This window comes from Microcebus murinus, chromosome 1 (assembly GCF_040939455.1).
Source record: "Microcebus murinus isolate Inina chromosome 1, M.murinus_Inina_mat1.0, whole genome shotgun sequence".
Taxonomy (NCBI): domain Eukaryota; kingdom Metazoa; phylum Chordata; class Mammalia; order Primates; family Cheirogaleidae; genus Microcebus; species Microcebus murinus.
Window position 1 is genome coordinate 43020837 of NC_134104.1, and position 19201 is coordinate 43040037.

At 36.6% G+C, this 19201-nt stretch overlaps 1 protein-coding gene across 7 annotated transcripts in view; it reads left to right on the plus strand.

The window, feature by feature from the left end:
• Positions 1 to 19201, plus strand: part of EPHA6 (EPH receptor A6) — an 881667-nt gene that overhangs the window by 638816 nt on the left and 223650 nt on the right. For 6 of the 7 annotated variants that reach the window (XM_076001069.1, XM_076001078.1, XM_076001073.1 and 3 more), the window contains one exon: positions 18076 to 18261. In XM_076001069.1, coding sequence (XP_075857184.1) covers positions 18076 to 18261 — 186 coding nt within the window. Of the gene's footprint in view, positions 1 to 18075; positions 18262 to 19201 lie in introns of those variants that run through there. The other variant, XR_012918632.1, reaches the window with a different exon arrangement.

Genomic DNA, 19201 nt, shown 5'->3' on the forward strand with positions numbered 1-19201 from the left:
GAGTCATAATAGAGCAACATTTTTATAATTTAAAATTTGTTAAAATTTCAATCAATTATAGTAATTAAACAAATAAGCACTTACATTATTTTTATTGAAACAAAACCAAAAGAAGTAATGAAATAATTTTTGTTTAATGATATATGCAACCTAACAAAAATGTTCATATTTAATTAATTTCAGCACATATTTCATTAATCCTAAAATATATATTTTTAATTCATTTATCATTCATTTTAACATCACTGAATTTGGATTGCTTCTTATAATTGACAGGATTTATAGTTTAATTGGCAGCATTTCCTTCCTAGATGTATATATAATATAATAATAGTTGCAACCTAGGACTTGGTAAAAAATATATTTTTAATAAATAAAATAACAAAGCATGACGTGTTTTAAAAAGCACGATAAATGTCTTGTGAGAAACAAACTGACCAAATGAAATTTTACCGAGAACATCTGCCTGTTATGATACCTGGAAAATAAATAAAATTACATTAAAATGTCTATAATTCTGAATCATGGTTTAATTTACAAAGGTGTTAGTGGTTATTAATATTTTCTTTAGTTTAAGATAATATGAGCTAATAATATAGTTTTATTTATAAACCTCTAGTATATAAAAGCTATGCAAAGTCTTTATTGCTGTTAGTGCCTTATATAGTATCATTTTTAATAGTAATTCAGGATACATATTGGCTTTGTAATAAAAACAATTATCTGTGTATTTTTGGAAAGATGCTTTTTCTTCCATTTTTTTTTTTTTTTTTTTAATTATTTTTTTTTATTTTGGCATATTATGGGGGTACAGATTTTAAGGTTTCAATAAATGCCCATTTCCCCCCCTCCCCCCAAAAGTCTGAGTCTCCATCATGACCATCCCCCAGATGGTGCACATCTCACTCACTATGTATGTATATACCCGCCCCCCTCCCCCCTCCCACCTGCCCAATACCCTATTACTGTAGCACCTATGTGTCCACTTAGGTGCTACTCAGTTAATACCAGTTTGCTGGAGAATATATCTGGTGCTTGTTTTTCCATTCTTGGGATACTTCACTTAGTAGTATGGGTTCCAGCTCTAACCAGGAAAATATAAGGTGTGCTATATCACCATTGTTTCTTAGAGCTGAATAGTACTCCATGGTGTACATATACCACATTTTATTAATCCATTCTTTGATTGATGGGCACTTGGGCTGTTTCCACAGCCTTGCAATTATGAATTGTGCTGCTATAAACATTCGAGTGCAGGTGTCTTTTTTGTAGAGTGTCACTGGATCATTTGGGTAGATGCCCAGCAATGGGATTGCTGGATCAAATGGTAGATTCACTTGTATCGCTTTAAGGTATCTCCATATTGCTTTCCACAGAGGTTGAACTAGTTTGCAGTCCCACCAGCAGTGTAGGAGTGTTCCTCTCTCTCCGCAACCACGCCAGCATTTATTGTTTGGAGATTTTTTGATAAAGGCCATTCTCACTGGGGTTAAGTGATATCTCATTGTGGTTTTGATTTGCATTTCCCTGATGATTAGAGATGTTGAGCATTTCTTCATATGTTTGTTGGCCATTCTTCTGTCTTCTTTAGAAAAATTTCTGTTCAAGTCCTTTGCCCACTTTTTAATGGGGTTATTTGATTTTTTCTTCCTAATTTTCGTGAGTTCTAAGTATATTCTAGTTATCAGTCCCTTATCGGATGCATAGGATGCAAAAATTTTCTCCCATTCTATAGGTTGTCTGTTTACTTTCATGACTATTTCTTTGGCTGTGCAGAAGCTTTGTAGTTTGATCATGTCCCATTTATTTATTTTTGTTGCTGCTGTGATTGCCTTTGGGGACTTCTTCATAAACTCTTTGCCCAGGCCGATGTCTAGGAGAGTGTTTCCAACTTTTTCCTCTAGAGTTCTAATAGTTTCATATCTTAGGTTTAAGTCTGTTATCCAGCGTGAGTTGGTTTTTGTGAGAGGTGAAAGGTGTGGGTCCTGTTTTAGCCTTCTACAGGTGGCTATCCAGTTTTCCCAGCACCATTTATTGAAGAGGGATTCTTTTCCCCAGCATATGTTTTTGTCTGCTTTGTCAAAGATGAGACGGCTATATGAGGATGGTTTTATATCAGGATTCTCACATCTGTTCCACTGGTCAATATTCCTGTTTTTGTGCCAATACCATATTGTTTTAATTACTACAGCTTTGTAGTATAGTTTAATATCTGGCATATTAATGCCTCCCATTTTGTTTTTGTTGCCTAGAATTGCTCTTGATATTCGGGGTCTTCTTTGGTTCCATACGAAGCGTAAAATTATTTTTTCTATATCTGTGAAGAATGCTGATGGGATTTTAATAGGTATTGCATTGAATCTGTAGATCAGTTTGGGTAGTATAGACATTTTGACGATATTGAGTCTGCCGATCCACGAGCATGGTATGGATTTCCATCTGTTTACATCCTCTGCTATTTCCTTCCTCAGTGTTTCATAGTTCTCCCTGTAGAGGTCTTTTACCTCTTTGGTTAAATATATTCCTAGGTACTTTAATTTCTTTGTTGCTATTGTGAAGGGAATTGAGTCTTTGATTTGGTTCTCAATTAGATTGTTGTTGGCGTATATGAATGCCTCTGATTTCTGTGTATTAATTTTGTATCCTGAGACTTTACTAAATTCATTGATCAGTTCCAGGAGTTTCTTGGTTGAATCCTTGGGGTTTTCTAGATACAATATCATATCATCAGCAAACAGTGAAAGTTTGATCTCTTCTGCCCCTATTTGGATACCTTTGATTCCATTTTCCTGTCTGATTGCTGTAGCCAAGACTTCCAGCACTATGTTGAATAGAAGTGGAGATAGTGGGCAGCCTTGTCTGGTTCCAGTTCTAAGTGGGAATGATTTCAGTCTTTCCCCATTCAGTATGATGTTGGCTACGGGTCTGTCATATATGGCTTGTATCATTTTTAGGTATGTCCCTTCTATGCCTATTTTCTTAAGTGTTCGTATCATGAAAGGGTGTTGAATTTTGTCAAAAGCTTTTTCTGCATCTATTGAAAGAATCATGTGGTCTTTGTTTTTGCTTCTGTTGATGTGGTGAATTGCATTTATAGATTTACGTATGTTGAACCATCCCTGCATCCCTGGGATGAAGCCCACTTGGTCGTGGTGGATTATTTTTTTGATAAGTGTCTGGATTCGGTTAGCTAAGATTTTGTTGAAAATTTTTGCATCTATATTCATTAGGGATATTGGTCTGTAGTTTTCTTTTTTTGTTGCATCCTTTCCTGGTTTTGGTATCAGAGTAATATTCGCTTCATAAAAGGTGTCGGGGAGGTTTCCGTTCTTCTCGATGTTGTGGAATAGTTTCTGCAAGATAGGTACTAGTTCTTCTTTGTAAGTATGGTAAAATTCAGGTGTGAAGCCATCTGGACCGGGACTTTTCTTTTTAGGGAGATTTTTAATTGCTGTTTCTATTTCAGCTGTTGAGATTGGTCTGTTCAGGGAATCTATTTCTTCCTGGTTGAGCCTAGGGAGGCTGTGTGTTTCTAGAAATTTGTCCATTTCCTCCACATTTTCCAGTTTGTGTGCATAAAGATTTTTGTAGTATTCATAAATTGTATCTTGTATCTCTTTGGGATCAGTTGTGATATCTCCTTTTTCATTCCTGATGGAGCTTATTAGAGATTTCTCTTTTCTGCTTTTCGTTAGCTTAGCCAATGGCGTGTCAATTTTGTTTATTTTTTCAAAGAACCAACTTTTTGTTTTATTAATCTCCTGAATAGCTTTCCTGTTTTCAATTTCGTTTAGTTCTGATTTGATCTTGTTGATTTCACTTCTTCTGCTGGGTTTGGGGTTGGTCTGTTCTTCTTTTTCCAGCTCTTTGAGTCGTTTCATTAGATTGTCTATTTATGATCTTCTTGCCTTTTGGTTATAGGCATTTATGGAGATAAACTTTCCTCTCAGAACTGCTTTAGCTGTGTCCCAGAGGAGTTGATAACTTGTCTCTCCATTGTCGTTTTCTTCATAGAAGTTTTTTATTTCCGTCTTGATTTCTTCATTTACGAAGTAATCATTTAGTAGGAGGTTGTTTAATTTCCACGTTTTTGTGTAGAAATGTGAGTTTCTGTTAGGGTTGATTTCTAGTTTTATTCCACTGTGATCTGAGAAAGTACATGGTATGATTTCTATTTTTTTAAATTTCTTGAGATTTTCTTTGTGTCCTAGGATATGGTCAATCTTAGAGAATGTCCCGTGAGCTGATGAGAAGAATGTATATTCAGTGGATTTTGGGTAGAATGTTCTGTAGATGTCTGTCAGACCCAATTGTTCTAGAGTTTTGTTTAAGTCCATTATTTCTTTATTAATTTTCTGTTTGGAGGATCTGTCTCGTGCCGTCAGTGGGGTGTTGAAATCTCCGGCGATTATGGAGTTGCTATTAATCCATTTGCTTAGCTCCAGTAAGGTTTGCTTTATGAATCTGGGTGCACCTAAGTTGGGTGCATATATATTTAAAATTGTTATCTCCTCTTGTTGGACTGTGCCCTTCACCATTATATAATGACCCTCTTTGTCTTTTACTACTTTTGTTGGTTTAAAAACTAAATCGTCTGAAATTAGAACTGCCACACCAGCCTTCTTTTGGTTTCTATTTGCTTGGAATATTGATCTCCACCCTTTTATTTTTAGTCTATGTGCATCTTTGCAGGTTAAATGTGTTTCCTGAAGACAGCATATACTTGGCCTGTATTTTCTTATCCATTCAGCCAGCCTATGTCTCTTGAGTGGAGAGTTTAAGCCATTCACATTTATTGAGAGAACTGATAGGTAAGGTAGATTACTGATCATTCTGTTGGGTTGGATGTTGTTGCTATGATTTCTGTCTTGAGCCATTGTAATATCTGGCCTTTAATATCTTTGGGTTTTGGTTGTTTTTATATCCGTGGATTATTATTATGATGTTCCGTGCGTAACGCTGTTTTAAGTACTTCTTGTAGGGCTGGTCTTGTCTTGGTGAATTCTCTGAGCCTTTGCTTGTCTGAGAATGTTTTTATTTCTCCTTCATATATGAAGCTTAGTTTTGCAGGGAATAATATTCTAGGCTGGGCATTGTTTTGTTTCAAAAGAGTGAGAATGGGGCCCCAGTCTCTCCTTGCTTGTAAAGTCTCATTAGAGAAGTCTGATGTTATTCGAATTGGCTTTCCCTTGTATGTCACTTGCTTCTTTTGTCTTACAGCTCTTAGAAGGGCCTCTTTAGTTGATACTTTGGTCAGTCTGATGACTGCATGACGTGACGTCTTCCTGTTTGCATTGAATCTCCCAGGGGTCCTCTGGGCTTCTTGAACTTGTATATCGAGATTTTGAGCAAGGCCTGGGAAATTTTCCTCTATTATATCTTCAAAAAGCTTGTCCAGCCCTTGAGTGTTGTCTTCCTCCCCTTCGGCTAAACCTATGACCCTCACGTTAGGTTTTTTCACATAATCCCACAGCTCTTGTAGGCTTTGGTCTTTTCTCTTGTTTCTCTGCTGTATTTCTGTGACTGATTTATTTAATTGGAAGGTGTTATCTTCAAGCTCTGAGATTCTTTCTTCTGCTTGATCCACCCTGTTCTTGAGACTTTCCACAGTATTTTGTAGTTCTCTGAGTTGATTCTTCATCTCCAGGACTTCGGTTAAAGTTTTCTTCACTGTGTCAATCTCTTTGTTGAACCTTTGTTCCATTTCTTGGAGGTTTTTTGTGTTTTCTTGGTGTTGGTTATTGAGTTGTTGTTGCAGCTGGGTGAGTGTTCTTATGATCCACATACGAAATTCCTTTTCTGTCATATTGGTTGCCTGATTTTGGTCGGTGTCCGTTTCTAGGGGGCTGGTGCTCCTCCTTGGGGGTGTGTTTTCCGTTTGGTTCTTCATATTTCCTGAGTTCTTTCGCTGACTTCTTCCCATGTCGATCAGTTGTTGTTTCTTTCCTTAGGTTATTGTTTGGGTATTCACACACCTTGTTTAGTTTCTGAGGCGTTAGGTGGTGCCTGTGGGTGAAATTGGACCACTCCCTGTATATTGAGTCAGTGGATGCCGTGGAAAGGCTGTGCAAGATGCCGCCCCTGTCAGTAGGTGGCGTTTGCTTGGAGGAACAGGCTATGGTGTTGATTTTGAGTCCTGTTATCAGCTCTCGTTCTGGGCGGAGCTGGGTTGGGTAAGCCTGCCCTCAGGCCGTTAGCAGGGGTCAAAGTTCTGTTCTCAGCTTACAGGGAAAGCTGTCAGGGCAGGGCTGGAATGGTCCCGCTCAGCCAGAAAGTCTGGAGGTGGGGGTGGGGCTGTCTGAGACCCGCAGTCTGCAGCAGGCCTCGCTTCTTTCCACCCTCCCCAACTCTGCAGCTACTCCTGGGCCTCTGCCAGCAGGCCAGACCACAAGCCACCAGGCCTCCCCGGACTGTGGTGCCGGCAGGGAGGTTCCCTGCACAGGAACGCCACCTGGGTTGGGCGCACGGCCTCCTCCTGGGAGGAGGGTTGCCCTCTAGGACGCCGATCCGCCCCTGGAGGCACACAGCCCTCAGTAGGCTGTTCGCGTATAATCCTTCTGTGCCCGGGGCAATGCTAGCCCTCGGTGCAGGGGATCTGGTCTGCAGGTCCGACCTCTGGGTCCCAGAGTTCAAACTGTATTCCCACCAGGGAGAGGATTTCCGGTCCTAATTCACCCACAGGGAGCCCAAGCTGGATCTATGTCTCTCAGCCTCTGAGTCGGCACCGTTTTCCTGGGAACACGGTGCCAGCAGCACCTGGGAGGGCGGGCGGGGTCCCAAACGGGAAGGTCCCGTTCCCTGGAGGTGCCTCCGGCTGGTGGCTGTATTGTCTCTCTGGGCAGCCGCGGGTAGGGTCGGCGGGGGGGAGGAGGAGGCACTATGGCGCCTGCCGCGCGGCTCGGGTCCGTGCACACGGAGGTGCCCGGAGGAAATTGGGAACCTGGTGCCACGTCTGCTACAGGCTCACCGTTGGTAAGCGGCGGCAGTCTCTGGGCTGATGTCCGCAGGTCTCTCCACCCACTGGGGAGCCCGCCAGCAGTCCCGAATGCAGGGGAGGGGAAACAGCAATTCCACCTACCCTTGCCGCTGGTCTCCGGGCTGCTCCGGTGGTCTCAGCCTCCAGTTCTCCTCCGCAGCCTCCTCCCGTGGAGTCTCCCGGGGTCTCAGGTACCCCTCCTTCCGGCCCTTGTCCGCTGTATGCTCGTCTTCTTGCTTCTTTCCTCTAGTTTCTGCTAGAATTGGTCTTTTCTGTAGAGACCCTCTGTCTGGCGGTGTTATTCGTCCCTTTTTCTTCCATTTTTAAAAGCATTTTGACCATTGCAGCTGATAATCCACTAGCTTCTTAGTCATGGTTGTCTAAACACAAGCCCTCCACTGCAAATACTGATCATTTTTATTGCCTGACTGAATTCCAAAATGTCTTATTTGTGCTAATGCAGAAATTCCCACATACTGAGGTAAATGGTATTCTCTCATGGTTGCCTTCTCAAGTAACTCTTGAAAATGTTTAGTGCACACTTTCATATAGAGAGTTAAATACTGATTCAGGTTTCTAACATGAGACATCTCTCCATTCAAGCATTCAGTAACATTAGTTACCCATGGTGTTCACTACGGTAGACACTAGTGATTAAAAACAATACAAAATTTCTATCCTCAAACATTTTACAGTGTATGCTGGTGGGAATATAAATTAGTACAGCCATTAAGAACAACAGTGTGGAGATTCCTCAAAAAATTAAAAACAGAACTATGATATGGACCCAACAATCCCACTACTGGGTATATATCCAAAGCAAATTAAATCAGTATGTTGAAAAGATATCTGTACTTCCATATTTATTGCAGCACTGTGTACAATAGTCAAGATATGGAATCTACTGAAGTGTCCATCATGGATGAATGAATAAAGAAAACATGTTATATATGCATAATCGAATATTATTTGGCCATTAAAAAATCCTGTCATTTGCAACAACATGGATGAACCTACAGGACATTATGCTAAGTGAGCTAAGACAAGCACAGGACAAAGACTTCATGATCTCACTCATATGTGGAATATAAAACAGTTGATATCATAGCAGTAGAAAGTAGAATAGTGGTTAACAGAGGCTGAGGAGAAGAAGGGGGCTGGGGAGAGATGGTCAATAAGTACAAAGTTACAGTTAGACAGGAGGAATAAGTTCTGGTGCTCTATTGCACCATACGGTGGCTATTGTATATTTCAAAATAGCGAGAAAAAAGGATTTTAAATGTTCTCACCACAAAGATATGACAAGTGTTTGAAAAAAGTAGATATGCTAATTACCCTAATTTGATCTATTATACAATGTGTATGTGTGTGTATGTATATATATATCAAAATATCACATAGTACCCCATAAATATGTACAATTATGTGTCAATTAAAAACAAAAGAAAAAATTTTCACTGTCTACTGAGAGATATAAATGAAAAGAAAATTATAATTAATCAGAGAAATGCTATTAAGAGAAGAATGCAAAAGGAAACATTGGAGAGTATTGAGATTGTGCTAAAAATAAGTATATTGTTTAGCTTAAAATGGAAACTAATATTTGAGAAGTTACTCTGTTCCAAGCCCTGTTTTAAGTGCCATTCATGATTATCACAAATGAGTGGCCTTTAAAAAACACAATGTATTATTTCACATTTTTGTATATATTTTTTTATTTCAGGATATTACAGGAGTACAAATATTTGGGCTACACATATTGCCTTTGCCCTGCCCAAGTCAGAGCTTCAAGTGTGTCCATCCCCCAGACAGTGCACACTGAACCCATTAGGCATCAACATATCCATCCCCTCCTCCTCCCCACCTGCCTGGCACCCAGTGAATGTTACTGCCATATGTGCATATAAATGTTGATCGATTAATATCAATTTGATTGTGAGTACATGTGGTGCTTGCTTTTCCATTCTTGTGATACTTCACTTAGTAGAATGGGCTCCAGCTCTATCCCAGATAATACAAAAGATGCTAGACCACCATTATTTTTGTGGCTCAATAGTACTCCATGGTGTACATATACCATATTTTATTAATCTACTCATGAATTGATGGGCACTTGGGTTGATTCCACATCTTTGCAATTGTGAATTGTGCTGCTATAAACATTTGAGTGTGGGTATCTTTTTTATAGAATGTCTTTTTCTCCTTTGGGTAGATGCCCAGTAAAGGGATTGCTGGATCAAATGGTAGTTCTACTTTTAGCTCTTTTAGGTATCTCCATATTACTTTCCATAGAGCTTGCACTAGTTTGGAGTCCCATCAGCAGTGTATGAGTGTTCCTGTCTCTCCCCATCCATGCCAACATTTGTTGTTTTGGGACTTTTTGATAAAAGCCATTCTCACTGGAGTTAAGTGATATCTTATTGTGGTTTTGATTTGTATTTCCCTGATGATCAAAGATGTTGAGCATTTTTTCATATGTTTGTTGTCCATTCTTCTGTCTTCTTTTGAAAAGTTTCTGTTCATGTCCTTTGCCCACTTCTTAATGGGGTTGTTTGATTTTTTTCTTGTTGATTTTCTTGAATTCCATATAGATTCTAGTTATGAGCTATTTATTGGATATGTAGCACATGAATATTTTCTCCCATTCTGTAGGTTATTTGCTCTCATGATACATTTTTTGAAGTCAGAAGTCCAAAATTAGTCTCAGTGGCTAAAGTTAGTGTTTTGGAGGACTGGTATCTTTTGAGAGCTTCAGGGAAGAATCTGTTTCCTCCCTTTTCCAGCCTTTAAAGATGGCCTACATTTCTTGGCTTAGGGTCCCTTCATCTTCAAAGTCAACAGCATGCATCTTCAAAGTCCTTATAGCTAACTATGGTAACATATTGACAAATTTTGTGGATAAGAATGTTCACATCTTTGGAGATCCATTATTCAACAAACCACAACTACTAAATGAATTAAGGGATAAGGAAGGAAAAGTGGGTTTTAGGAGATGCTATGGACTGCATTGTATCTCCCTAAAATTCATATGTTGAAGCTCTAATCCAATTCGACTGTATTTGGAGATAGGACTTTCAGAAGGTAATTAAGGTTAAATGAGATCATGGCCTTACAAGAAGAGGAAGACAGAGATCTCTTTCTCTACACGCACACACACACACACACACACACACCCCTAGGAAATGCCGTGTGACACAGTGAGGAGGCAGCTGCCTGCAAGCCAGGAAGAGAGCCCTCACCAGGAACCCAATTGGCCAGTACCTTCATCTTGAAACTTCAAAAAAGCCTTCATAACTGTGAGAAAATAACGTTCTGTTGTTTAAACCATCCAATCTGTGGTATTTTGTTTTAGAAGCCTGAGTAGACTAGTACAGGAGATGATGATGAGATGGTCCTTAGGAAAATTCCAGGTGCTTATACAAGTGTGGAATTCAAGAAAGAAGCCCGAGCTACAGATGGATATTTGGGACTTAATAGCCTAAAGGCAGCAGTTGGTGGTGGTGAAAGAAATTAATCTGAGATACTACATATCCTGAAAAGAGAATATAGCTGAGAACAGAACCTTATATTTCTAGTAACACTACTATCCAATTCTCCAAATGTTCTAGGTTTCAGTTGCAGGAAGTCTGTGGCCAAGGGGTAGTAGACTGGGTGGTAACAATAACAGAAGCTGCCAGAGGCAATCTTAGGTGTTTTATGTACCTTTACTGCCTATAACTCTACAAAACAGATAGTCACATTTTATAGATAAAGGAAACTGAGACTCAAAGACATTGAGTACTTTTCCCTGGGTCACAAAGACTATTTTGTTTGATTTGATTTCTAACAGGGTTTTCCTTGTGGCAGAAGGGAAAATCAGTTTTGATAGCTCATCAGGCAGAGCTAGTTTTGAAATGCAAATAGTTTTTACTCTAAAGAAGAACTTTTTCAATATACCTTGAGGCAAGAAAGCAGGTGGCATGAGAGGCCATCTGGTAGAGGCTAATACACTGGATCAAAAAGGTATTGTAGGGGTAAAGGTATCAAGGAGTTTGGAAAGTCAAAATACTATCATTAAGGATATTCAGTAAGTAATGTCCTGGACTTTATGATTTCAGGAGTAGAGAAAATTTTAATCTCCTTGAGGGCAGTGCTATATTTGGGAACATGTTTTATAGCAAAAAAGAATAAAAACTTGCCTCCCCCCCCAAAAAGGGCTATCTAATGTTTAGAATGTGGTGTGAAAAGAAAATTGATAATGTGTTACTTAACTTACTAAAGAAATATTTAACCATTGTTTGACAAGAATATTTAAAAATTCATTTTCAGGTATTAAAGAAATCCTACTTCCTGGCCTAGACTTTGCAGACCTAGCAATGAAGGAGTAGCAGATTTAATATATCCTCTATGGTATCAGTATAATTTTAAAAGACTCAATGGTTACATGGAACTTCTCTAAGACTCAGAACTTTGCAAATATTTATACATTAATCTATATCTCTCAAGAAGTGTAGGTAGTTAACTCACCCACAATCATACTAACGTGGGAAAACTTCATCTAATGCCATAAAATAAATTAATGGTGAAGCCAGAAATAGAAGTCCTAACTTCTAAGATTCTGTCCTGCTGCATGCCTTAGTCCATTCCTCCTATTAAACAATCTTTGTTTTGTATGAGAAGTCTTGCGTTGAACCTTTCTGTGATGTTGAATCAGAATCATTGAAATATCAATTCAACTGGTGTTTGAATATAAGTTTTCTTTAAAATGGTTCTCTCTTTCATATGTAGAAGGTGTACTGTGTATCAGGAAGAAATCAGACAGAATTAATCATAAGAATATTGGTATTTCATCCTTGATTGACAGGCAGTGAATACAGTTAGGTAGGTGACTCTCCTGATAACATTAATAATAATGGAATTTACCTTAAGACCACAAGAGACTAACATGTCTCTCTAGAACTGAACTAAAAATCTAATGTTATATATTTTTCCTCTATGCCTCATCTTTTTTAATTCCTCATTTATATGATACTTAAAAATATTTTTCCTATTATCTTTACACAATAAGAAAATTAATTCTGTGCAGTTAAGTTTAAAAAAACAGACAAAACTAAAGACAGAAATATTGAGGCATCCCCAAACCCTGCACAAGCAAAAGCAAAAGATACTATGTAAATTTTTAAAATGTTAAAATATTATAAAACTCCTTGATATCTACCTCTACTCTAAAATATCCCAACTTTAGGTTTAGAGTTGTTTTCTACCCACATTCAATTATTTCATTCATGCAACAAATACTAAAGAGGTGTTTATTATGTACCAGGCACACAATGGATACAAAAGAAAATAGAGATAATCAAGGTCCATGCCTTCAAGACTTAGAATACTGTTGACAGGGTGATATCAGGGGAAGTGTTGAAATGAGAAGACAGCTAAGAAATTAGTAAGCATGTTAAAAATGGGTTTTAATGACAATTTCAAATAGTCAAAAGTGCTATGCAGTAAATATGGTAATACTCACAAGCCAGAGTCCACCATGAACACACTATAGTTTAACAAGTTGAGTTTCCCCTCATTGAAGCAGGGGAAAACACACACCATGGCGAATAATAGTGTGTGTCAATAAGGGGATACTAGAAAGAACTAATACAGGATTTGGGCTTTGGGTGGGTGATTTGAGAGAGGGTCTAAGGAAGCAGGGACATGTTGTAGATTGGATGCTACCAGAGAGCAAAGGCAATTCAAGGATTGGGTATCCGTTTTTTAAATTTTAATTTTAATTGACAAATAATATTGTATGTATTTATGGAGTACAATGTGATATTTTGTTATGTATTTACATTGTAGAATGATTAAATCTGGCTAATTTAAAACTCCATCACCTCACATACTTATCTTGTTTTTGTGGTGAAAATATTTAAAATCTACTCTTTAAGCAATTTTGATATATGTAATATATTACTATTTATTACAGTCACCATTCTCCTGTCTAACTGAAACTGTACTCTTTCATCAATATCTTCCCTTTCCCCATCCACTACCCTCCTGTAGCATCTGATAATCACCATTCTTCTCTCTACTTCTATTAGTTCAATTATTTAGATTCCATATAAGAAATCATATGGTGTTTGTCTTTCTGTCCCTGGCTTATTTCATTTGCGTAATATCCTCCAGTTCCATCCATGTTGCACAAATGACAGACTCTCTCTTTTTAAGGAGAAATAGTATTTCATTGTGTATATATACACCACATTTTCTTCATCCGATAATGGATACCTATGTGGCTTCCTCACCTTAGCTATTGTGAATAATGGTGCAATGTACCTGGGAGTGCAGATATCTGTTCAGCATACTGATTTAAGTTCTTTTGTGTGTATACCCAGAAGTGGGAGTGATGGATCATGTAGTAATTCTACTTTTAGTTTTCTGGAAAACCTTCATATAATTTTCCATAATAAATGTATTAATTTACATTCCCACCAACAATGCACAAGTTTTGCCTTTTCTCCACATTCTTACTAACAATTGTTATCTTTCATCTTTTTGATAGTAGCCATTCTCTCGGGTATGAGGTGATATCTCTATGTGGTTTTAATTTGCATTTTCCTGATAATTAGTAATGATGAACATTTTTTCTTATATCCATTGGCCATTTGTATGTCTTCTTTTGAGAAATGTCTATTTAGATTATTTGCCCATTTTAAAATTGTGTTGTGTACCTTGCTATTGAGTTGTTTGAGTTCCTTATATATTTTGGATATTAGTTCCTTATCAGATGTATGGTTTACAAATATTTTCTCCCAGTCTATGGGTTATCTCCTCACTGTTAGTTGTTTTCTTTTTTGTGCAGAACCTTTTTAATTTGATGCAATTCCATTTATTTATTTTTGTTTTGTTGCCTATGCTTTTGGAGTCATATGTAAGAAATCTTTGCTCAGAGGAATGTTGGGAAGCATTTCTCCTATAGCTTCTTCTAGTAGTATATTAATGGATCTTAGCTATAGGGAGGGGAGACTAGAATGCGAATAAAGCTATAATTGGTCTAAAAAAAGTAGCACTCATTTTAGCCAAGAGACAGGGGGTGTTTGGTATTCTGGAGTGGCACAATGACCCTGTCTTTGTCTGGACTTAGACAAAAATTGTGAAGTATCCCTACTCTGTCTTATTTTATCATGGCCTCAAAGTAGCCTTGTCTGAAGTTGGTTTTAGATGCAATAGGGGAATAAAATAACCTGGCTCTGAGAGCCAGGCCAGCTTCCAAATATCAGAGGCTGCTATTTCTTTTCTTTTGCAGTTAAAAGGACCTGTTGATGGTGGGTGGCTAAATTAGATGGGTTAGTCAAGGAAAGTTTCCTGAAGGTGGGACATCAAATCTCAGCCTTCACTGCTAATAAGGAGCCAGCCACATAGATAAGGACTGAGGAGGGTGAAGACACGGGAGGAAGACAGACAGCCTGAGGAAATCATTCTTGTCAGAGGAAAACAGCAAGTATGAGCAAAGATACATTTCACCACACCTGAAAGTTGTGATAAAAGATCATCAGGAGTATGGGTCTTTGCTTAAGTGACTTTCAAAGGATTGGAGGTGGGGGAACTACAAGAATCTCAGACTGTGGGGAGTGAAATTTTAGAAAGCTGCCAAGTGATCCTGATTCAAGGGTCCTCCAAAACAGACTATCCTTCACTGACTCTCCCCACCCTTCCACTCCCAGTTTTAGTTCAACTATATGGGCTTTATGTGGAAAATCCAATACTAATTGATATTTTAATATGACTCAATATATTATACAACAAAATTGCTTGTCCAGAAATGTTTTACCAACATCCAGGGAGATAGATAGGGTTGTTAGCTAGTGAATGGGCTGTCAGTGACAGAAGATCAATTACCCTAAATATAATTTTCTTTGCTCTCTTAAAACTAGACTAGACTGTAGTGATTTTTCCAGACTATCTAACATACATCATATTTGAGCTAGGGCTCCATTTTCATTCAGTAGTGAAGGATTTCTAGGATATGGTTTTATTATTCCATCCACATGTCCATATCCAGTTCATGTGTTTGAACTTTATACAATTGTTGGTTTGAAGACACCATTGCTACCAATTGGGAATTTAGCATACTCATACAGGAAAATATTAATAATGATAAACAGTTCAGACAGGAGAAAATAGTGGTTACGAGCATGGACTCTGGAGCCATACAACCTCAGTTCAAAAAGCACACTGCTCTTCTACTTTCTAGCTGTGTTACTATAGATAAGTTACTTAGGTCATGTACCTCAGTGTTCTCATGTGTAAAGTTAGGTAATTACCAGTACCTACCTCAAAGATTTGTTGTGAAGAATAAAATATATATTAAGTTCTTAGACCTGGCACATAATAAGCACTATCTATGTAAGTCCTAGCTTTGCATTAATTATCACAACTATGTTTTGGAAAAGAAAAAACAAAGTAGTTAATATCATATTCCTATAGCCAAGGAGTTAATTATATATTAATACTAACCAGTATAACACTAACCAGTATGTATAAATGTTCACAGATCTCGCTGAGAGGTAATTTCTCTTACGTATGATTATATACAGGGCCTTCACTCTTGCTACCAGGGCAATCACATAATGAATCAGTCTCAAGCAATATCTGAAATTATTTACTTACTTTAAAATATTTCCGCCTATATGCCTGATATGTATGATACACCCAGGCCTACTGTGGATAAGAGTTTTAATACATTGTGTGATTGAGCTTTATGGACTTTGCCTAAAGAATGCACTAGAAGTCTCAGATCTTTAATTGAGGCAACCATATTTAGTGCCACTGAAATAAGTGTGATAACAGCTTGATCATGCAAAGCTTGACATGAAGAAAACACCTGCCTGGTGTTAATAAGATACATGAATTTCAGACAACAGAAAACCAAAGAAAATTACCACTATGTCTGTCTTGATAAAAAACCAACAGCGTTCTCATTCATTTCATTACATTCAAAAGTATATTTGAATTCCTATGAAACGTGAGCCAAAAAATCACATGGATTATGAGTGCATGCAGGTGAGAGGTTTTTAAATATTGCCGATCTCTATAAATACTAGTAGATGCATTAAGACAAAATGAAAGAAAAAAGAAGAAAAATGATTTTTTTGTCCTAGATATTCATTAGAACAAGAATTCATTAGAATAATTCATTAGAATAATCTAAGAATGAATTTCAAATATTTTAATAGACCTGAATATAGTGGACATTAGTTGCAACACATATACACACTTTTTTCCTAAAGGTTCAGGGTCTCAATAGAAAAATACTAAAAGTTTCTATCAATTGGTATATTTTATATACAAGAGAAAACCTTGAAAAAATCAAAAGTATTACAAGAAGAACTTAAAATAGATAGAAATAAGAATATCTATCCTCCAAGAAGTTGACAGCATCATTAATTGAAAAGGATTATTTTTGTCTTTGATGCCAAATTTATGCAAGATTTGTAAAACCTCAATATCATATGCAGTGAATTTTCTAGGAACCATAGTCAGGTCAGTGGTTTCTGTTTGCTTGTTTCTTTAACAAATAGACAATAAACTCTCTTGTTAAACTGCTTTCTATGTGTAATGTACATGAGTACACATAATTTTTAGGAAGCAAAGTTTTGCCTTATTTTCTTCCTCATTATTTTTTTAACTTAAAAAATCTTCATGTCTACACCAAAAGGTAGTTAATATGCATGTATAGTTAGCATTATTTGACTGTGATAAGTTGTTCATGGATAATTAAAATCTATTGTACTTCAAAAATTTAATATGATCTACACTTAAATTTATATTACATACAATTGAACTGACCAATTGAAGATATTTTAATTTTTATTTCTTTCATCATTCTAAAGATTTAGATAAAGTATTTTATGAATGGTACTTTACAGTTTATAAGCACTTTCACATACATTGTCACTTCTGATTTTCCCAGTATCCTTATAGGAAAAGGATGTTATAGAATTATGGAAGGTTTTATTATCCTCACTTTATAGATCAATAAATTGGGGATAAATATATAAAATATGCTCCTATATAAATGCAGGTAATCAGCACTAGAAAAATTAAGAGTCTAGAATTTTACATTTTGTTGAATTTATTACATTGCATGGAGAAAGACTATGACTTCTCCATAATAATCCCTCCTATCTCCTTGTTTCCCTGTGTGCATGTCATTTTCTTTATTGTTTCTGATCTTTCAATCTTTGTCTTCATTTCCCTCACTCCCTTTGTGTACTACTGTCTTGAATGTCCTTGTTTCTCTTAAATATCTAAATCCTACCCATCATTTCAGGTCCAACATAAGTTCAACCTCCTCCAGGAAGTCTTCCAGCCCCCACTGCTTTTACTTAACAAATATAGCATTTCAGAGATTGTTTCTTAAGTGTTTCATTTATGTTCCTCTAAATTCTCCTACTAGATAATAAGCTCCTGAGACCAGAGACCAAGTTTTATACTTCTTTGAAACCCACAATACTCTAGCACTGAATATGTATAAATGCTTGATTAATATTTGGTTATTATTTAATCAACTTAATAGAGATATCCATGTGGCTTGTAGTTTAGCTTGTATAAACACTTATTATAGTTGAGTTTGGTGTGGATTTTTCAATATTTTCATACACCAACTGACTCTAACATTGATTTCTAATTATCAATAAAACTCAGGCATATGACCTATGGAAACAAATTAACTACATGTACATAATCGATTCCCTGACTAGAGCAAGCATTTGGCCCATATATCAGAATTGAGAACAGGAATAGGAAACACTATGCAATGATTGCTTTTCTATAGAATTACATTAGCATTACCCATTCTGCTAGTCATGTCTCAGTAGATCAGGAATACCTATCAATGGTAGTTCCTGTGTTACGGTGTATGAAAATGCACTCCATTATTTATTATATATGCTACAGATCAAGTATATTGTCTTTACAAACTTAACTTTTAAGAAAGAAATTTTATAGTAAAATAACACACATGAGGGTCATTTTGTTAAAAAAAAAAGATGTCACTGTATGGCAATTTGACTCTTCTGAAATATTAGTATTCTGTTTAAACTAATAATTGCTTTTGTTTATATTTTAAGGTGAATTTGGAGAAGTCTGCAGTGGGCGTTTGAAGACACCAGGGAAAAGAGAGATCCCAGTTGCCATTAAAACTTTGAAAGGTGGCCACATGGATCGGCAAAGAAGAGATTTTCTAAGAGAAGCTAGTATCATGGGTCAGTTTGACCACCCAAATATCATTCGCCTAGAAGGTGTTGTCACAAAAAGTGAGTTACTGATTTTCTTTATTACTTCTTTCAGATATCTATCCCAACTCCTTTAAGAAAAGAAAGGCTTAATAATAATATCACAGTCATTGAGGGAATAACTTAGTGTGGATATCATCTTCTGATATCACCCCTCAGAGTCTTGATCCTTGGCTTTGACATTCTCAGAGTTTGCATTGGTCACCAGACAGCTTTGAAATGATATTATCTGTGAATCATTGCTAATTTACTTTAATGAATCAAGAGTAAAGTGCTATATATTTTTTTCTAAATATAAATACTAATGGAAGAAAACAGTCCCAATATTTTGAGTCATTAATATAAAACACTTCTATTTTAGAAATAAATTTCTTATACAATTAGAATGTTTTGTGTAGAGTAAAACTTTTAAACATAAAGTTCTATATGAATCCCTTTTACATAAATGGCAATAGAAATAAATTATTATGATTTATATAGAACAAAGAAAAGGATTATCATTTCTGAAGTAAAACTCTACTTTCACAGAAATAATGGGATAAAGGTTATTCCTTTGAAATGAAATTTCTAAAAAATCCGAAATTAGTCATAAACTCTAAGAAATGATTGCTACATATTCACTTTTATTTGTATAATGATAGGGCATAAAATGTAACAGTATTTTTCCTTATTTTGTTCACTAATGAATTATGACATATAAAACCCAATAGAGAATAGCATTAAAAATTTCATAAAAATAACTTAAGTCTTTAAGAGAGGCTTTTTTTCTTTTATAAAACTAAAATTTATTTTAAAACTATATAAAATTGAAATGTTATGTCTTATTTGGAAGCAGGAAAGTGTAAAAATGTACTAAAAATGTATAATTGACTCTGTGTCAGAAACTCCTAAGTCCTCACAAGGCATTGCCAACGTGTTTCCCAAGGGGAACAGAAGATTATTGACAGCCGTGATAGTTTGG